This window comes from Humulus lupulus, chromosome 8, assembly GCF_963169125.1.
Source record: "Humulus lupulus chromosome 8, drHumLupu1.1, whole genome shotgun sequence".
NCBI classification, from domain to species: Eukaryota; Viridiplantae; Streptophyta; class Magnoliopsida; order Rosales; family Cannabaceae; genus Humulus; species Humulus lupulus.
The window spans coordinates 21,740,246-21,763,541 of NC_084800.1; the positions used below are offsets into that span (position 1 = coordinate 21,740,246).

Consider the following 23,296-nt stretch of genomic DNA (forward strand, 5'->3'; position numbering starts at 1 on the left):
CAAAATTAATAATTGATCCAATGCCAATTTTGCCAAATAACAATGAGAAAATATGTTTATCTTTTCGGAAAAAAAACCAAGATAATAAAATTCAGATTTACTCTCAACAATGCAATCATTATTAATTTTGAAAATAAGATTAAATTGTAGGGATTAATTGTGGGTCAATACAAATTCATGTCATGCTTAATGCCCTACAAAACCATACGTACCATAACAGAACATCGAACATGATATAAACTTAGGATCAAATGTATATGATTTTATAGTAGTCATGGTTAAGGGATTACTAAAAGAGACAATAATTAATCTTCTAAATAGATAGTAGTCTTAAAATTCATGTATAACATTCTGAACTACATTAAATGTCAAATATGTAATTTACTTATAAAAGTGACATTTTTGAAAAATATGGGCTTCAACATATTAGACTGAGGACTCATATTACTAATCAATACTATTTCTACAAACCTACATATGCATGTTTTGGTTTGATTAAATAGTAGGTAGATTATATAATTAGCACAAGTTCAACTATTAAAATTGACGTGGTAATATTTAAAAGTAAAATATATGATAAAAATTAACACATCACAGTATATAAAAAAATGTGTGCAATTTGAGTTTATGTGTAGCATTACTCTTAGAAATATAAACATGCATGTTGGCAAAAATTATGAGCATTGCTATACTCATGAGGCTTAATACCGCCATATGTTGGCAAAAGGATCATTGGAATTTGGACGCAAACATTGGAAGTAAATAAACAAAAATTATAATCAACAAGCTTCAAGTCTTATTGTTTATCTCATCTGCTTATTATATAATTAGTTTCATACTATACAACGAATATAATGATCATTTTGCAAACTCAATCTCAACTTATTAATAAGAGCATGGCTATATGGTACTTATGGTGCTCAGTACCTCAAATTGATGAGTCCTATATATATATATATATATATATTCTATTTTAACTTAAAATGTATGGGGCCAATACTAATACTGAATTGCTTTGATATGTTATATAAATTAGTGTTGGATACTATGGGTGTCCTTTAGCATTAATCTATTAATAAGGCTCTTACTAACTTACAAACCCTAGCATTTGCTGCATACATAGTCAAATCAGGTGAGGTTTCTTTCCTCATCAATACTAAATCAATTAATTTTAGATAACTCATCATTCAATTAAAAAAATTAATTAACTGAACTGAAGTAAGAGCAAAAATATTCAATTCAGCTCTGCACATTCATGTCATTAACTAGATTTTTTATTCCTCTCGTACAGGACTAGCTAGGTGTAAGTGCATGAATATTGGTGAAATTCTGAACTATAATGGCTGTGACTGTCCTTATCATCATCGACTGCATATATATCATCAAGTGCCGGGGTCATATATATATGTATATATATATTCATTAAACATTTTATCTGGTGTCATATTTTGCATGATTATATATATGTATATATAAATATATATATTTATAGATACATCTAAGAGACTAACGACATGGAGATCCCTCCTCACATGATGTATAATTCACTTTTGTTTTTATTTACATGTCTGTTATTCCCTTTAAAAAAAATCTCTTACACTTTCCCGTATACTATTACCATCTCCAATCATTTTATAGTAACTTAAAAACTCTACCTGCTTTAGATAACTATATTTCTAATCACGTCTGCAAGTATTTAGTCTTGTCATAAAAAGAGATTGATTATTATTTTTTATAACTATACACTAGCAGTATATATTGACCACCTGATCATCATTACCATGGCGTTTTACTTGGCTTCTCCGACACCTTTCTTCCTAGCATCACCCTCATCAACCTTGCCAACCAACAAACTAACCATATCTACGTCTTGTAGTGGAATTATAAATCCAAATCATTTGAAGTTCAAACTTAATGTTGTCAAAAACAGAGGTACGTATTAGCTTATCTATATAGATATTAGATAATATATATGTCAATCAATGTTATAGCCTATAATAATATTTTATAAAACTCTCTTGCGTATTTTGCAGCCTCAGGAGGAAGAACAACTGGGAAAGTTGAAGAAAATAGTTGTGGTCATGATTTATTCGGCGGAAAATTGGTGCAGGGGAAGCTTATTTTCCAGCAAAACTTCTTGATTAAATCATATGAGTTAGGCCCGGATTCTAAAATCTCCATTGGAGCCTTAATCAATCTTTTACAGGTAATGATATTATGTTATAGTATATGATAGAACTATATGATCAAACATGTTAATTTCTTGGATGTGTGAAGGAATCAGCACTGAACCACTTCATAAGCGCGGGGCTGGTGGCGGAAGGTTTCGGTTCTACGCCGGCGATGTGCCTAAAAAATCTGATTTGGGTTGTCTACAAGATGCAGATTGTGGTTGATAGCTACCCTTCATGGTAAATTATTAAAACACCTTGGAAAGTTATAAATAGTAGTAAAGTGTATATAACTAAGTGATGGAATGTTAAATGAGGTTGAGTAAGATAATTGTTATTTTGTATATGAATTATTTAAATTATTATGTATGGAGGTTGTATAGGATGGATATTAGGTAGTGTAGTATGATGATGTTGATAAGTTGATAAGTTGGATGATTGGTGGGACAAGGAAGAGTTATGTTTTAATTTTTATGTGGGTAGGAAAAGAGGAGACAAGGTAGTAAGTTAGTAGTAAAAGACTTGATTTGGCTACTCAAGCTTGGTTACAATTTGGAAGCTTGATGGGGTATTTATAGTTGCTTACCCCTACATTTAATTTTATCTAGATTATTCTAGTTCTATATGATTTACAACTTTTCTAGACTTTTCTAATTGATTTACATTCTTCTACATTCTTCTTGATTGGTTACTTCTAGTTTTCTAAATATTCTAGGCTTTTCTAGTTTATTTATTTTACTAGATTTCTACAGTTTTCACTAGAATATTCTAAGATACAAATATTCTAGAAATGTGTAGCACATTTTAACACTCCTCCTTGATACACATTTCGGTAACTCCAATCATGTCTCGCAGTAGCTCGAACTTGCCTCTTGGTAGTGCCTTTGTGAATATGTCTGCTACCTGCTCTTCAGTCTTGCAGTGCTTGAGCTCGATTTCTTTATTTGCTTCTGCTTCCCTGATGAAATGGTACTTGATGCTTATATGCTGCTTAGTTCTACTGTGAAATACTGGATTTTTCGCCATTGCTATAGCTGATTTACTATCGCAATATATCTTTGTAGCTTCCTTCTGTGATTCTCTCATGTCTTCTAGTATTTTTTTAAGCCATATAGCTTGGCTTGTAGTCATTGCTGCTGCAATGTACTCTGCTTCAGCTGATGATTGTGCAACTGTTGCTTGTTTCTTTGAGGCCCATGAAAATATTCCAGATCCAAGTGTGAAGGCATATCCTGACGTGCTTTTCATGTCGTCCATGGATCCTGCCCAGTCACTATCTGTGTAGCCAATCAGTTTTGACTCATTCATGACTACGTATCAGATTCCGTAAAGTTTTGTTCCTTGTAAGTATCGAAGGATTTTCTTGGCTGCTCCGTAGTGAACTTGACTTGGATCATGCATGAATCTTGATAGAAGACTAACTGCGTACATTATGTCTGGTCTTGTAGCAGTTAGATAGAGTAGGCTGCCGATTAGACTTCGAAATTTTGATTCATATGCTTTTGGTGAGCCATCTTCCTTCTTGAGAGCTTTGTTGTTGTCTAATGGAGTTGATACAGTTTTGCATCCCTCCATTTTGAATTTCTTCAATAGTGTCTCCGTATACTTCTTTTGTGAGATGAAGATCCCATCTTCTTTTTGAGTTATTTCGATCCCAAGAAAGTAGTGCATTAATCCCAAGTCGGTCATCTCAAAATTTTTCATCATGTCTTCTTTAAACTTCTTTATCATCTTCTCATTATTGCTTGTGTAGATGAGATCATCAACATATAAGGAGACAATAAGTGTTTCATTCGTACCTTGAGTTTTGATATAGAGTGTTGGCTCACTTTTGCTCTTCCTGAATCCTTGTTCAGTGAAGTAGTGGTCGATTCTACTGTACCAGGCTCGCGGAGCTTGCTTTAAGCCATACAAGGCCTTTTTCAACTTGAGAACTTTATCTTCCTGTCCTTGCACCACGAATCCTTGAGGTTGTTCCATGTATATTTCTTCTTCGAGAAAGCCATTAAGAAATGCCGACTTAACATCGAGTTGAAGAATCTTCCATTTCTTTTGTGCGGCTAGAGCTATCAATGCCCTTATTGTGTCGAGGCGGGCAACTGGAGCAAATGTTTCGTTGTAGTCAACTCCGTATTGTTGTGAGTATCCTTTCGCAACTAATCTTGCTTTGTGCTTTTGGATAGAGCCATCTGCGTTTAGCTTTGTCTTGTAGACCCACTTGACTCCTATAGTATCTTTGTCTTGTGGACGATCTACAAGCTCCCAAGTCTCATTCTTTTCAATCATCTTTATCTCTTCATTCATGGCTTGTCTCCATACTTTTTTCTGTTGAGCTGCTTCAAAACTTTCTGGCTCCATAAGCACTAGGTTGCATGTCTCATAAATCTCAGCAAGCGGTCTTGTTCGCCTTACTGGTGAGTCTGGCGGGGATTCTATGACTTGTGTCGGTTCCTCTGTGGTTGGCTGAGTTGGAACTTCATTTTGATCAGTTTCTTGTCTTGGCGGTAGAGGAATATTGACTGTCTTTCTTTCAACTTCTTGTGTCTCCCAGTTGTATGCAGCATCTTCGTCAAATTTTACGTCTCGGCTGATTATTAGTTTATTTGATTCCAAGCTATAGACTCGATAACCTTTTGATTGAGTACTATAGCCTAAGAAGATTCCTTTTTCAGTCTTCTCATCAAGCTTGCCTTTTTTCTCTTTTGGAATGTGAGAGTAGCATATGCAGCCGAAGACTTTGAGATGCTTTGCTGATGGCTTACGTCCGTTCCAAGCTTCGATCGGCGTCTTATTCTGCACGGCTTTGGTTGGACATCTGTTGAGCAAGTAGACTGCAGTGCTTACTGCCTCTGCCCAAAATCGTTTTGGGAGACCTTTCTCTAGTAGCGTGGCTCTTGCTGCCTCCATAACAGTCCTGTTTTTCCTTTCAGATACGCCGTTTTGTTCTGGTGTGTATCCAACAGTGAGTTGGTGCTCCATCCCTTCATCTTCACAGAACTTGTTGAATTCATTAGAAGTGTATTCTTTGCCTTTATCACTTCTAATTATCTTGATGTAGTGACTGCTTTGTTTTTCGACACGGGATTTAAATTTTTTGAAAATATCGAAGACTTGCGACTTTTGTTGCATAAAATAAACCCATGTCATTCTAGTAAAGTCATCAATGAAGAGAATGAAGTACCTGTTTTGGTCATTTGATGGAGTGCGCATTGCCCCGCAGACGTCAGTATGGACCAGCTCCAGTGGCTTTTTGGCTCTCCAAGTTTTGCCGGATGGGAAAGGTTGCCGATGTTGTTTCCCGAGCATGCATCCTTTGCAGACTGTGTTGATCTCCTTAATTGCTGGGAGGTCTCGCATCATATTCTTCTGCTTGAGGATCTTTAGCCCATGGAAGTTAAAGTGACCGAACCTTCTATGCCATAACCATGACTCATCTGTTTGTGCTTGCATTGCCACACTGCTTGCATATCTCCATTGTATAGGAAAGCATCTGTTTTCTTTCATTTTTACCTTTGCAATTTGAAAGGATTTATCTTGCTTATCATAGATTGTGCAAGAATTTCCTTCAAAATGCAAAGAGTACCCTTTTTCAATCATTCGGCCTACACTAAGTAGGTTTTGATCGATGTTGGGTACCAAGAGTACATCATTGATGTATCTCTTGCCTTTTTTAGTGTCAATGGCAATGGTGCCTTTGCCGACTGCTTCCATGAAGTCACCATTACCGATTTTAACTTTAGTCTTGGATTTATCAAGACTACAAAAGATGCTTTCATTTTTCGTCATGTGGTTACTACAACCACTATCAAGATACCAAGTATCTTTTCCTTCTTCTGTTGCAGCTTGGCAGACATAGAAGAGATTACTTTCATCATTTTTCTCTTCCGGAAAATTAGCTTGATGGGATTTCTTTAAACGACAAGTTTTTTCAGTGTGGCCAAATTTTTTACAATTTTGGCACTGTGGTTTTCCTTTAAACCAGCAGTCTTTCTCCAAGTGACTTTTTCTTTTACAAATGCCACATGGAGGATACTTGTCGTTATTTTCTTTTTGTTTTTCTTGTGTCTTTTTCCCATCAACTTTTGGTTTTTGAGACCGCGGATTGATTTTAGACTGAAAGGCATTTTCAGCTTCACTTTCCTTATGCCTTTCTCGTCTACTTTCATAAGCTTCAAGAGAGCCCATTAGTTCAGTTGGTGATAGAGTTTCTAAATCTTTAGTTTCCTCTATCACAAAAACTATTGAATCATATTTTTCTGTACAAGAAATTAGTATCTTTTGTACTATATTCTTGTCAGAAATTATTTCTCCATAGGCTCCCATTTGATTTACTATTTCTTTAATTCTAGAATAGTAATCTTTTGCAGTCTCATTATCTTTCATTTTAAGATTTTCAAAATCTCTTCTAAGCTTTTGTAGTCTAACAGTGCGTACCTTAATTGTTCCTTGGAACTCCTCCTGCAGCGTGTCCCATGCTTCTTTTGCCGTTGCTGCGCCCATAATCCGTGGAAAAAGATTGTCTGCCATAGCTTGCTGCAAGCAGTATAATGCATGAGAATCCTTTTGTTGACTATCCTCCATTACCTTCTTTTGATCTTCCGAAAGAGATGTAATGTCTTCCGGAATAGTGACTCCCTCTTCAATAATTTTCCATAGATTTTGTGATCGAAAATAGGTCCTCATTTTGATGGACCAAAAATCATAGTTTTTTCCATGGAAAATTGGAAGAGGTAGAGAAGAGCGGTTGGACTCCAAACTCATGTTGATGAACGGAAAAGATTACGCTCAGTGATATGATTGAACGGAGCTCTCATACCACTGATGGAATGTTAAATGAGATTGAGTAAGATAATTGTTATTTTGTATATGAATTATTTAAATTATTATGTATGGAGGTTGTATAGGATGGATATTAGGTAGTGTAGTATGATGATGTTGATAAGTTGGATGATTGGTGGGACAAGGAAGAGTTATGTTTTAATTTTTATGTGTGTAGGAAAAGAGGAGACAAGGTAGTAAGTTAGTAGTAAAAGACTTGATTTGGCTACTCAAGCTTGGTTACAATTTAGAAGCTTGATGGGGTATTTATAGTTGCTTACCCCTACATTTAATTTTATCTAGATTATTCTAGTTCTATATGATTTACAACTTTTTTAGACTTTTCTAATTGATTTACATTCTTCTTGATTGGTTACTTCTAGTTTTCTAAATATTCTAAGCTTTTCTAGTTTATTTATTTTACTAGATTTCTAAAGTGTTCACTAGAATATTCTAAGATACAAATATTCTAGAAATGTGTAGCACATCTTAACACTAAGTAGTAACAAATTATTTATTTTGTGTTGTTATATAAAGGAGTGATGTTGTTCAAGTAGACACATGGACTTGTGCATCAGGAAGATACGGCGTGCGCCGTGACTGGCTAGGCCGTGATTACAAGACAGGAAAAACTCTGTTTCGAGCTGTGAGGTTAGCTAGAAAAGAAGAAATAACTATATATTTATACATTTACTGAGTTGAGATTTTGGTAAGATTAATCGATTAAGGGAATTTGTATGTTGTTGGGGATGAAAACAAGTGTGTATGTGATGATGAATAAGAAGACAAGGAAATTATCCAAGTTCATTGAGGAAACTAGAGAAGAAACAAAGGCAGTGTTTATGGAGTGTGATCCAATAATCATTGATGATGGTAGAAAGCTAAGGGACTTGGATTTTGACACTGCAGATTATGTAATAACAGATTTGTCGGTATGGCACATACATTAACCAGTTAATCAAATAATAATATCCTAATTAAGCCACTCTGCTAATTCATTTATGTTTACTATAAATTGCAGCCTAACTGGACGGATTTGGATGTCAATCAACATGTGAACCATGTCAAATATATCAAGTGGATCCTCGAGGTAGCTCTTTTATTAACTCAATCATAATATCTCATATATATCGATACATGTTCAACTAAGTGGTCATAATAAGTTGGTAAAATGTCAGAGTGCTCCTGACTCAATATTAGAGACTCAAAAGTTGTGCGCATTGAAGTTGGAGTTTCGAAAGGAGTGTGGAAAGAACAGTTTGGTGCAGTCTTTATCTGCCATCTCCAGAGAAGCTGAAGGGATTGAGTTAGAACACACTCTTCGTCTTCAAAATGGCGCAAGAATTTTGAGGGGAAGAACTCTTTGGATGCCAAGAAACTGAATATATTTATATATTACTTTACACTTCATTATACAATTTTGCAGATTTATTATTCTAAAAGTTGAGATTCAAAATTGCATAATTATTATGGTAAAAAAAATAATCTATTTGCATTTGCAAACACAATGGGGCTGCTATATGTTATGCTTCATTCACCAAAGACATGGAAGCAAGCTACTAGCCCCAACAATCTCATGTGGTCCGCCAAGCCCGGCCCATGGCTAAGAAACACGCACATATAATTGGACTTTAGAGCAAAATAGCGCTATTGTAAGAAATATATATATATGTTTCTATTTTAAATTTATTAGTAAATGGCATAAATAATTTAATAATTAATAACATATTATTTTTTATTAATAAATATCATTTTTTGACTGATCATTTAAAAAAAAAAAAGATTTGAATTCTTTAGAGATTGAGAATTTTACTTGGCTAATTTATTTGTTAGTTTTATCAGCATATTTATTTTGCTTTTCGTATATTTTTTTTGGGCTCTAGTATATCTATATGTTTGGTCAATATATGTACGTTTTTCTCTGTTATATCTACCTTCTTGTTTATTTGACTAGATTTTTCTTAAGTATATATGTTTATTTGGTCGGTATATCTATTTTTTTTCTCTCCTATATTGCATTTGGTATATTGTGTTTGTAGTGGTAAAAAATTGCTTAAAACGATAATGTGCTTAAAGCCAAAGAAGGCAATCATACGAATCAACCGAGTTGACGCTAATACGAATGAGTAAGTCCATACTCGTTGAAAGTCCATGCAGCCAGCCCACACAACCTACTCGGTCCACATGCCTACTCGGCCTTTTCAGTCCTTACATATCCTTATCTTTGAAATTCATACCCAGATCTGCATCCATATCTACCCCGTCAGTCAAAGGCGTCGAGTCAGTTAACTATAGAAGGAGTCAAAGGGATGTATCCCTTCTGATGATATTCCAGGGACAACCCCTTTGGAGCGAGTCAGACAGGACGATTAGGAAAAGGGCCAACGATACTATGGAATACTCTATAAAGTGAAGTCAAAGATCATCGAATAATCACACTAGACCCTAACACTTTCACTGAGATAGTCGAACGAGCCATCCTACCTTGCCATCAAGCTCCATCGCTATCATCATTTTTCTCTTACTCATCATTTTATAATTTATTTTTTCGTTATTTCATTTTTACTATGTTATTTATTATTGCAATCAGACTAACTTGAACATCAGAGTTGCTTTGGTTAACATCCTACCGATCCTCCCAATTGAACTCTTATATCTTTTTTTTGTTCTTGAACAAGTTGTTGTGCCCAAATTAATGAATTGTAAGCTGCTCCTACAATATTTGTCTATAGTATATTTGCTTTTTTGTTTATTTGGGTAGTTTTTTTAGTAGGTATATCTGTTTGTTTGGTCGATATATATTTATTTTTGTCTCTGATATAATTATTTTTCTTTTTGGTATATTTAATTTTAAAAGGTTATTTACTTACTAAATCTAAAGATGGATATTTATAAAAACATAATAGAGAAAGGGGTCATCTTTTATTATTTCTCTATATAATTTCAATTACTAGATCAGGGCTTATCACGCTTGCACTAAGTTTATGTTTATTTCCCTCAAATAATCATTGGAGGGGAGAGTTTATTTTTATACAGAGGTTATTTTAGTGTTTAGTTTATAACATAAAAAGAAAATATTTATTCTTCTAAATTGTAATATTTGACTTCATTAAAAAATGAATTATTATTCTAATAATGTGGCTTCTAATATTTATTTATTGGAGCACTCTTACCATCCATATATAATTTTAAAAGAAATGACTACTTTACTACTCTTATTTTAACAATTATAATTTTAACAGATATGATTTACTCCTTCTCCCACACACTGACAATGTCACACGTACAAGTACAACTATTTAGAAGTACGTATTTTTTTATTATTTGATAGACATAAATTGGAAACAATTCTTTGACAGCAGAGTTGAATTTATTTATTTTGATAGATCAAATACCGCCTAAGATAATTTTGCTTACCAATATTAATTGAGTGTATTTCTTGAAAAAAGTGAAGTATAAGTTTTTTTAATAATAATGTTAAGGAAATCTTCTTTTATACTTTCTTTTTCTTTTGTACTCTATTCATGAAAATGATTGATAATATTATTATTTTCGATATTTGATTATTTTGTTGTTTTGTTTGAGATGATTCCAATATCATTTTGTGTATTTCTCAATTTTCTCACCATCTCTTGCTCTATACCTGCCAAGTCTGTATTCTTCATCAATCCTTCTGTTTTATTTTTTTCCAATTACAAAACTTGGATTACTTAGATGTTGATGGTATTAATTGATATATTTATATAAATATAAACTATTTTTATTTCAATAATCAACTTGAAAATCTTCTAAAAAAAAAAACGTGAAAATCGACTTAAAAATCTAACAGTATAAGCCACTCTTTCTGTAAGGCACATGGGAAAATACAATACGCGTTTGAAAAGAAAAAATACATATATAAAGAAAAAAAAGTCGTTGGATGAAAAGACATGAAGAAATTATGATGGGTTTTTTTCGTTATAATTTCAAAACAAGAATATAATTTGATTTGGGGCCAACAGTAGTAGTACTAATGTGTGTGTTAGGTTGGGTCGTTTATTAGAAGTAGAACAAAATATGTACTAGTTCGTTAAAAAAATTTAAAAAGTTGAATACTCTTTTTTTTTTTTTTTTAAATCTGCAATAAAACATATAGAAAATACCTTAGTAAGAGGTTTATACAGATGTTAATGCTAAAACTTAAAACTGGTATTTATATATTTATTATTACATAGATTTTTCAAAATATAATAAAAAAAATTATAAAAAATATTTTTTATTTTAGTAATTTTTTATAAATCATTTTAATTATAAATTATAAACATTATAATATTATAATTTGATGTTTCAACTGTTTTTTTTCTCCTATAAAGAATTTTTTTTTTTTCCCAACAGATAACTAATGATGATTGATAAAGAAACTATATATAACCTCACCAGACATATAGTATAACTCTATATATTTTGTGGTGAAGCAGAATCACAAGCAGAGTATCTGACCACAAGCATGAATATGATAGTGGTACTAGATTAGTGGGTCTCTATATTACGAAGTCACTACTAAATTTCCTTGAAAATTGAAATAAATGGCAGTGTCGTGTGCCTGCTGGGTTGGGTGCAAGAGTGGCTCATAAAGATTTCAGATATATGGGCCTACGTATTCCCTTATAACAAATTCATCTAACTATAAATCTTTTTTGGGAAAGTGATACTAAAACCCTACCTTATTTATAAACAGGTCACTCATACTAACCAAATCATATATTGGTCACACAATAGTCAACAATCCATGAAACAAATCATGTGCATAAGATAGGAGAAAATTGCAAATTAGGCTACACTGTACCGTCATTATATATATTATAATAAAAAAAAATCATATATACTACCCAACACTATTTTGATGCGATTAAATTACCCTAATGACATTAATTATACCCGTTAAGTGGTGTAACAATATTTGTAAATTTATTGAACATCATTACAGAAATTCCAAAATTTGGAGGCAACAAATTTTTAATTATTGCGCGTTACCCCCATTAACCCATGAATTAGATATGTAGTTTAAATTCAAAATTTCAATTGAATGGATCGATTTTCAGGCAGCCTGACCCGACCAAATGGGTGTGATATGTCATAATTAGATTGTCTATATAAATTGTGTTTGTTCTTATTTTCAAAAGAGTTATATATGTATATAAAAATAAAATAAAAGAAATAGAGGGTTGGTTGGTTGAGTTTTTGGTGGGATCTCAACTCAAATTTTCTCAACCCAACAAATGAAGACTTTGGGCAGAAGAGAAGAGAAGACCCAGTAATGTGGCGGAGACAACTCCATCACGTGTGGGGATATGCCCTACTATTACTCTTCTTCTCTTGTCAAACCCAACCCCATTACTAAAGTATCTAATGCTCGGTTGGAAAGAAACATTTTTTCTTTTTTTAACTCATAATAAATCATATAATAAAATTAAACTATTTTTCTGATCGATTAATTATATGGTCGAATATTTCAGTAATAATAACTCTATACATATATAATATATATTACTAATTTAAGAAAGAATAAAATCAAGTATATATATAATATAATTCATTTTTAATTAGATTATTGTGTGTTTAACCATTGGTGGGATTATCGGAGACCAATACAACTTGGATAACTCAACTTAATTCGATGGAGGACATTGATGTCAGAAGCTTAGTTCGACATTGTTGGCCAACTTATAATTGGTTGATTTTTTTGTTTTTAATTTTGGGGTTTTCATGATCATATCGATAACTTTAAGATCAATTCATCAGAATTAATATATATATAATTATTATTAGAGTTTTTGGTCTTTATTATAATGATTATATATGTATAAGCAAATTACTGATAGTCCTTATCAATCATCGTCAACTATATGTATGTTTTGTAAATCTAGAAATATAATTTGAAGGATTCTAAGTTCTGAAAACTATATATGTGCATGAACTACTATAGTTGATCTATTTTAATGTAATCAACTGGATTACATTATTTATAAAATAATGGATATATATGGCCGTGACAATATCCCATTTAGCCAGGTACAAACAATTGAGCTTACGTCAAAAGCAATTAAATGTTGGACCAAAAATTGACAGATTAATTAATAATGAATAACTATAATAAGCTCACATCCTAGTCCTACACCAATATTAGAGGACTTTCCCTTAGTTGCATACATAGATGAAAGTTTCCATCAATATGTACGTACCATGTTTTTTTTAAATAATAATAATATTAATAATTAATTTAGATCACGATCTCTCTTTGGATGTATGTATTGACCAATATATCATAAGAAAGTAAAAAATAAAAAAATAAAAAAATTGGAAGTACATGTGGTATTTATACCATCTAATTAATATACAAATTTGTTCATATAATAATAATAATAATAATGATGAATTAAGTTCATCATCTATATATTAGTGTGCGATAAACACCTCGCTATAGTATCCCATAACTTTGATTAAAATAGAAAATATATATAAATACATAACTAAAACTTTATAAATAACTCAAATTCAATTCAAGAAATAGTAGTGTATAATAATAAAAATATCCATCCAGCCAAATAAGAAACAGGATATATGTGTATTTTTTTTATAAAAAAACAGTCATATATATTATTTATGTTTTAACTAATTTTGATGAACTAACATCATTTACAATGAAGGGCCAAATAGTGCATTTCTATATTTTAGTACATTTAAAAATATATTATTGCAATGATGTTCTAAAAATTATGTCAAATTTGACATAAAATATAGCATGAGTTAAATTTAGCATAACAATAAATTTTATATTTTGTTATTTAATATGTTACCATTGATTATTATAATTTATTAATTGATAATTAATGACTAAATTTTTAACATATTTTATTTATTTATTTATTTAAATTTGTGCAAGGTTGAAAACAGATTGGAGTCTACAATTTATAAATTAAATAGCTTTTGTGTATTTCACTTAAAACTAATTAAAAGTCATTAATTACTATGAACTATTTTTAATTAATTTACATCGTGTGCATTAAAACATAATTATAAAAAATATTCGACCAAATTTGATACAAAATTTATATCACATACATCGGAGATGAAGAGATGGTCTATATAAATTGTAGGTAAACTCTGGAGAAATTACAGCTTTTGTCATAAAATAAAAGCATCACTTAAACCTATATATGTATTGATTTCTCTTATACATTTATTAGTTGTTTGTTAATATCGATCTATATAAACAGTACTAGTACTAGCCCTAGTCCTGAATTGGAATATTGATATCTCCCCTTTCCCGGCAGTAGTAGTATAGTACTCAATAATGTTGAATATATATATATGATAAAGTTGTGTATATTGAAACTTGAAATGCAATGACATTTCTCTTTTAGCCTCCCATGATCTAGTGTCTGTTGTTATTCATTGCTTTTCCCGGCTTTCGAAAATCACAACTACTTTATTTCTTAACACATTATATAATAATAATAATAATATTATACACTGCACAGTTATTGGCCCCGTACGTACATTGAGAGTTAGCAATAATATTTACTTAACATTTATTACGTACCTAAAAATAGTGCCCAATTTAATTAATAAAATAGTAATTAAGATTTAGGCATGAATGAATATGCATATATAGTTATAGAAAAACCTAACCATAAGATGCTGTCTCTTCTCTATTTTGGTTCTGTACGTAGTATTGGTTACGCTATCTCATTCATTCGATTATGCGTTTTGATGAGTTCAACTATCTTTTTTACATATAAATATATACATATGGGTATACTAAATATATATATATATAAATCACTACTATGTAATCTTATCATCTCACCTTAATTATATAATAAGATGCTTAAGCACATGGCGCATATGAAAGGCATAAGATCATGTGGCGACTAATAAGTAAAAGTTTAGTTTATGATTGCGTACCCTTATTTGGTCCAACACACTACCAATTTACTAACATTAATTAATAATGTTAAAAGTTTGAAACTGAACTACACACATTAGTTTGAACAAAAAAAAAATCTTCTAAGGCATATATATATATGGTGTATGATTAATTAATGCATATATATATATATGGAAATCGAGGATAGATATTTTGATTATTAAATTAGGATCATATGATGTTAGGTATATGTTTTATGCACTAAAACAGGGAGCTGCTAGGAACAGGTAACTGAAGCCACAGATATTGTTGAAAATATTTCTTGATTGAGATCTATTAATTGAGTCTGTTTATTTGAGGTTCTTGAACACTTTAACTACTATTTCCCCCCTAATTCGGTGTTATCTATCTATATATATATATAGTGCCGACTTTGATTATGTTGTAGAATTTTGACACATGATATCAAATAATTGATGTTCGATCGTAAACATTCAATATGTGTTCATGTTATCCGTATATCTGTTTCATTGTATTGATTGAGGGTAATGTACAAACATTGATACATATTTTTAACTATATATATATACTTCTAATTAAATTGTTTTTAATAATGGATTTGGAACTTGTTATTCAAACGAGATCTTGATCAGTATTTTATTTACGTGTTGATTTTTCCACAAATAGGGTAGTCCTTAAAAGTTCAAAACACACTTTATATAGACATATATATGTATACATTTGAAAGTTAGACCAAGAGATCATGGCCATTAATTCGGGTCCCTTAGTTGAAACTCGAAAAAACAGCACCACCCCAACTTGCGCGTTGTCTAGCCCCATACGCATTATAAAACCTCGCAACTTGGCTATATTGTCTAGACGTGTGTATTTTATTTTTAATTAACTTATTAATTGGTATCTTATTTATAACTAAATTAAAATTCTATAACCCTATATATATGGATAGTGCAAAAGGAATCCTGCTAGAAAAGTAATATTTATTTATTTATTTTCCCATATTTATTGCTTATTATGATACTTTTACACAAACATAGAGATACGTGAAAGGTTTTCGTACGTATAGTAACCGAAATATTAATTAAAACATGGATGATGAGGACAAGAATCAAGACCATTCGGCTCTATGAAAAACAATAAATATTTATGTCAATATTTTCAGACATATTCGTACGTACGTACGGACATTATGAAAAATTCAATTAATTAGTGATGAGATTCCAGACTTGTGAAATAACCGTTTGATATATGTAGTAACGCACTTAGCTATATTTCCAATTTATCTCTATCATTTTCATATTATGCAAATTTATATGAAACACATTTAAAACGATGTTTGGACACCCACGAGCTTTGTCTCATATACTTCTAAAAAAAGAGATGCAAGTAGATGATGATCCATATAATTGTAGCCATTTCAAAATGCACACTTATATATATATATATATATATAAATATATATTCACATTCAAATTAATAATCAATGCTAGTTGTTTACTCCTGTCATGTATTTGTTTACATCTTTTTTTTTACCAGCATGAAGATTTATCAACCATAAAATTTCACACACTAAAAAAAAATTATAATTTAGTAAAAAAAAAATTAATTGCATTTAAAAAATTTGTAATAAAAAATATCTACAAGTATTTACAAATAATTAATTACTTATACAACGATAAAATAACTTATGACATAATTAAAATATATATAGTCACACTCACCAAATTATATATACGTGTTTGTCACATCTTTTAATTAATATATATAGCATTAATTAATAGCAATATCGTTGGTCCAAATTGTGACATTTATTTTTGTACTTATTAGGTTTAATTCTTCAATTTTTTTTATATATATTTTTGTTATATATGATGATATGAGTGTAATTTGGATTGTTTCGATATTTAAAAATAGTTACTGTACTAGATAAACTATTTGTGGCCCGCGAGATAGAGTTGGCTGTTATCGTCCTTTTTTTCTTCCTACCCTTATCTACTTCCTATTTCGGCGATTTAATGTAGATATGTAATTTACAATAATACATTATTATTAACATAAATTTCTTCGTTAAAAACAAAAAAACATTATACACATGATCTTTATTAGCTCCAAGCTCTTGAAGCAACGTACGTAGCTAGGCTATAGCTATAGGTTAATTAGCTATTTATTGGCAACTATTTTACGTGGATTAATAATTATGTAAGTGGAAAAACACATTTACGTATTCCTTTATATATAATAAAAACATAATTATTAGATGCATATGCATATATGTACAGGTAAATAGATAATAAATATTTGGTCCCCAAAAACAGAAGAGATAAGTTTTTCGATGGGTATAGCTCAAGGTTTTAGACTTGAGAGAGTACAGTTTGTTGATTCGCATTATGCAAGGGTCCATTAACTTGTATGTGATGGCAACTTAAGAGAGTACAGTACTTTTACTGAATTAATCCAAAAAACAAAGGTTTGTGAAGTTAATATATATATATATATGTATATACATATATCACTATACTAGCTGACTCAGACACCCCCAAGAAAAGGGTTTCCATAATGGGTTCCTATCATAATGTATGTATATACATGTATAACTGTTATGTGACATATGATATAGATAATGCATAATAATATGCAATCATGAAGATATAAAATTATGTGGCAAGTCCGTTTCATGTATGTCCATTCCATACATTATATCAAACAAACCCATAATGCACTCACGATAAACAGTGACATTTGTGTTACATGTGTGTGTGTATATATATATATATATATTAATATGATATACATATGCATGCGCATGTTTATAAACATACTACCGTGTTGGCAAGGGTACACTAATATAAGCCCTACCAGCAAGGTTTACCATAATTTTTATATAAATTGTGAGAGATATCCCCCACAATCAGGCAAATCACATGGCATGTACCAAGTCACCGAATCGGACGGTGTAGATCAAATCTCACCCAATCACTAAAAGAATACAGCCTTAGGATCTGTCCCATATCCAACTTATGGTGCCGGCCTTTATTAGTGTTTTTAGGGGGCAAATAGTCCCTACATTTGCCCCTCATTTGACCGACCATTAAACCATATTTGACCTGTAATTGCTCCCACTTTGTCCTCTCTTCTCTCTATTCTCCATTTTTATGACTATAACTACTAGCCCTTTTTCTCAACTCGTTCATATTATAAATCAACTCAACAAAAAAAATTAAAGAGAGAACTGAAAAGGAAAAAAGAAAAGAAAGAACCACTACTATAGTACTACTAGCTAGATCGTTACCAATTAACTTTCTATAAAAGAGTAGTGCTCTAATATATAGTATTATTATTATCGATCATCAATAATATTATTGTTATGGGAAAAGATCAAGGTCTGGGACTTGAAATTACGGAGCTGAGGTTGGGTCTCCCCGGAGCGAGGGGCTCGAAGAGGGTTTTCTCGGAGATGGCCGGAGAAGGAGACGATGAGAAAAGCGAGAAGAAGAGCCAACAAGTGGTGGGATGGCCTCCGGTGTGTTCTTATAGGAGGAAGAACAGCTTTCATAGTAGTGATCAGAAAGTAGTGTACGTCAAAGTCAGCATGGATGGTGCTCCTTTTCTGCGTAAATTAGATTTGAGCAGCATGCATAAGGGGGGCTACTCTGATCTTGCCCTTGCATTGGAGAACCTCTTTGGCTGTTTTGGCATAGGTAATTAAAGCTAATTATTCTCTTAAATCATGCATATATTTCCTTAATTGTGTTATTAATTATTATTTGTGACTGCATAGATCAAACTATTGATAGAGCTATATATGTCCCTAGCTAAATATTATAATATGGATAATTAGAGTTATAAAAGATATTTAAAGGGTTTTTGTGTGGTTTTGCTTTACATATCAAAAGAAATTTAATTAATACTTATTAATCTTGGAATTATTTGTATATATGTACGGAGGAAAATAGTAGACAACCAAAAACAAGAGAAGAAAGATTCATTAATTGTCCGATATATAATATTCTCTCTATATATAATTAAAATATATTATTGAAGAACAACAATTATTGTAGTGCATCTATATATATATATATGTATATATATGTGTAGGATTAATAAATTTCATTAATTTATTGAAAAATTAAAAAAAAAGATTAAAATATTGTATACATCGAAAATTGAAAGTATATTTTGGGTATTTTGGTTGAGCAGGAGAGGGGTTGAAGGATTCAGACAATTGCGAATTTGCGCCCATTTATGAAGACAAAGATGGAGACTGGATGCTAGTGGGAGATGTTCCCTGGGAGTAAGTCTTTCCACCAACCCCTTCTTTATTATTATTAGTAGTATTTATTTATATTTTTCAACACCACCTAAAAAAATATGACCCCATCCCACTTTTATATATAAGAGATTTCAAATTTTGAAATTTAATTTATATATTTTTCACAAGATCTATATGTAGTATATTTTCTTCTTTTTTATGGTTTTATTTTATATATAATTTTTTATACCTTATTATATAATTTGGTTGCTTATATGTAGTTATTGGTGCTATAGGTAAATTTAGAACAATTAATTGTGTAGAAAATATATTCATTTATTTACTCATCCTGATGTTTATATTTGAGTCCTTCAATATATATATATATATATATATATATATTAATATAAATATAAATTTCTGATGAAATTTTGGTAAATTATTAAGCAAGTTGGCCATTGACCCTAAGTCAACGGACCCAATCGAGTCAAATATTCTCGAGGCGTGTCCACTAAGCTGAAAGACTTGACAAATAAATAATCGACATAAAAGAGGTCGAGAAAAGAGAAATAACGTAATAAGTTTACAACTGGAGTGGAGAGTGGAGAGTGGAGAGTGGCTGTCCATAAAGTTCACACAACAATCATAACCAATGACTAATTCTGTAAAACGTGGCATGTACTTAACAGTAACTAATTAAGTATATATATTAATGGTCAACAAACTAATTGCAAATTAATAAATTCATTATTATTGTTCCTTGTTAATTTTCTTGCTTAATCAACATGCATGATTAGGATTATAATCTTTCGGTTTTATATATCTTGGACCACTTATCATATACCCCAGACATGAGAAAATTCGTACCATAGTGGTGTCGGTAGGAATACAAAACGAAATTATTGTTTCTGTACAATAATTATTAATTGATCATATATAAATTTACAAAATAATATACTTTTAATTTTAGGGTAACTAATATTAATATATTGGTGTATTATTTTTCAGGATGTTTGTTGAGTCATGCAAGAGGCTGAGGATAATGAAGAAATCTGATGCCATGGGATTTGGACTGCAGCCAAATAAGAGTTTCCTCCTCAAGGGAAGCTTAAAAAATGAGACCAAATAAGCAGTAATACATATATATATAGAGATCAGATCAGATCAGATCATGTGGCTTTTCCCTCAAATTCAATCACGTCCGTCCATCAGATACATTATTTTTCAGTTTAACTATATTGATTATATGTCCCTTTTATTTCTTCAGAAGACGTACGGTTTATTAATCCTTGATGATGATGATGATGATGATCGCTTAATTAATTACAAAGTAATGTGAAAGTGTTGTCTTTAATTACTAATATATTGTTTAATTAATAGCAAAAAGTACTAGATATGGAAGACATTTTTTTTGTCCTGTTTATTCACATAAATGCATGCGTATTTGTGATCATGTGTGTTTCAAATTTTCTCAAACATAAATGAAATATTGTTTGATGTTTTTTTAATTTCTGATGTTTCTTATTTCTTTGAATTTCGAAATACATATATTTATATATATATATATATATGTATACATCGCTTTTAGTATATAATTATAACCTCTATAGCTAGTTAATTAAACAATTGAAGTATTATTAACAACAAATAACACAAATTTTATACTAACATTTTTGGTCCCTATACATATATATATTTGTTATGTAAAAACAACGTGCAATAAAAATAATATATAATGTATGTTTGCTTAATTTTATTTAAAAAATGTATTTATTTATGTTTATTATATATTTTTTTAATTGTCATATAAATTTTAATTAAATAAATAATGTCATATATTATAAAAAATAACATAAACATAATAAAAAAATTAAACCAAAAACTACCTATAGATTTTTAAAAAAAAAAAAATATGATAAATTTTATTTAAAAGAAAAAACTGTTAAACCAAGTATCTATTGGATACACATTTTTTATATATAAAAATATGGTGTATTTTAGTAATAAAATTAAATACCTTTTTCTAATTTTCTTTTAAAAATAATACCTATGAATTTAAAAAGTTTATTTGATTAAATTTAAATTTTTTTTAAAACCAACAAATATAAATAAATATTACTTAATTAATGGCTAAATCAATTAAAATAAGTAATTTCTCATTTAAAAAACCATACGACAAAAATCAATCAGAAAATATATGTATTTATATCTTATTTCACTATTACAGATGTTTGGATAAACAAAATTTGTTAAATGACAAAATAAATAATTAATATAAAAAAAAAAAGAATAAATTTAAGCAAATAAATATTTTTCAGTTATCATTTTAAAACATAATTGGTAGATGTATTTAAATACTTTAATATGAAATTTTAAAATATGTGATGAGAAATTATTATGGCTCATTTATTATTATTTATCTTATTTATTATATGAATTTTTTATTTTTTATTTATTTACCTTTTATAGATTACTTTAAAAATAACGTGTTAAAAAATAATAAAAAAATGTTAAACTTAATAGAAATAAAAAATTTCTGATAAACGCACATGTTTAATATATAAATATATTTGAAAACAAAATAAAAGGAAGAATAAGATTATTATTACATTATATATATATATATAGAAGAGGAGTCGATAATTATTATTATTAATTTTTAAAGATATATAGTGTTTAATTTTTTTGTCTTAAAAAAATTGAATTTAATATTTAATAGGATTGATAATATATACATGGATCAAAATTAGTTTATTATTATTGTCAGATTAAAAGATTTTGAATTTTTTTTAATCGATGGTTATGTAGTATAAAGACATTTTTACTCAAAATAAATATTTGATGGAGCTTTTAATAATATTGACGTCAAAACCATCTTTAATAAGCATCAATGTGACGCATTACATCGATACATTATAAAGATTTTTACCGACGTCTTTATTGGAGTAATTAGTACGAGAGGCATATATGATATAAACTTGATTGTGATCGTATATTTACTTGATTGATCTATATTCATAGAAAATTGAAAGAAAAAAAATCATATACTAAGTAATATAAAGTAAGAGTAATTAAATTAATATTGTTCGTATACTCAATTATGCAAAAAAATTAATTGATACAAAATTGAAGAAAGAAAAGATTATTGTCTCACACCAATGATATACATAATAAGATAATAATTTTTTATTTAAATTTCTCTAACAATATTAAAATTTCCCATGCTAATTGGCTAATTCTTCTAGTCTACATACTCTTTATAACATAGCTTAAACAAGAGCATTAATTAATATTGTCTCTTTTTTCTTATTTTATGTAAAATAATTAATGATTAGTGGACATAGAATAAATATTGAAAATTAAAAGAGAAGAACACCCTGGAACAAAATAATAGCCGATATATTTCTAAGGTCCCACAGTAATTATTTTGGGGGATACCGTAATATATATTTAAATGTGCGTCCGTGTAAAATGGTTTAATTATAGCAATTAATTTGTCGAACTAGTTTACCCAACATAGTGAGTGAAAATGATCGATATATATTTATATATATATATATAAATGTGACCCCACCCCACCCTCCATGCCATCCCATCTCATCTCATGACCCATCCCATCTGGTTATTATTACAGCTCAGTTTATATACTGGAATCTCGTCAGACTAGCTGCGACTGGACCAAAAGTTCAAAACTCTGCTGTTATCTTTGAATGTATACGAAGGCAAAGGAACACTCTACAATTCTTATTGTCGATCGATATATTTATATGCTTGTCATCGATTTTTCCAGCTAGCACCTTAATGGTACTTATGATTATATTACAATTTAATAAGTAGAATTATATACAAATCACTGTGCTATTTAGATGTATTACCTAGTACGTAGCTATATTAATTTACCAACTGCCTCGTGGGCATATGTATCGTTGGTAAATTTAAATGAGAAATTTCACATTCTGTGCATTATACATCATTGAGGGTGCAAATTAAAAAAATGTGAGTCATTTTAAAGATTTCAACATAATGTCATTCTTTGACACTTTATCCAAAATATCTTTGTGATTTTTCCCATCACTTTTCTCTTCTTTCTTCTTTCTTCCCCGTTTCCCTCTCTCTCCATTCACTCTCTCT

The 23,296-nt window shown here is 30.1% G+C and overlaps 2 protein-coding genes across 2 annotated transcripts; both read left to right on the forward strand.

Annotated features, from left to right (window-relative positions):
- The first annotated feature begins 1,742 nt into the window (after positions 1-1,742).
- Positions 1,743-8,371, forward strand: LOC133795131 (palmitoyl-acyl carrier protein thioesterase, chloroplastic-like). Its single transcript, XM_062232579.1, has 7 exons — positions 1,743-1,932; positions 2,034-2,206; positions 2,278-2,411; positions 7,527-7,661; positions 7,750-7,921; positions 8,011-8,079; positions 8,168-8,371. The coding sequence occupies exons 1-7, from the start codon at positions 1,782-1,784 to the stop codon at positions 8,369-8,371; spliced, it is 1,038 nt and encodes a 345-aa protein (XP_062088563.1). The 5' UTR covers positions 1,743-1,781.
- Positions 8,372-18,072: 9,701 nt separating this feature from the next.
- Positions 18,073-20,673, forward strand: LOC133796162 (auxin-induced protein AUX22-like). Its single transcript, XM_062233645.1, has 3 exons — positions 18,073-18,614; positions 19,114-19,207; positions 20,174-20,673. The coding sequence occupies exons 1-3, from the start codon at positions 18,281-18,283 to the stop codon at positions 20,292-20,294; spliced, it is 549 nt and encodes a 182-aa protein (XP_062089629.1). The 5' UTR covers positions 18,073-18,280; the 3' UTR covers positions 20,295-20,673.
- The last annotated feature ends 2,623 nt before the right edge of the window (positions 20,674-23,296 follow it).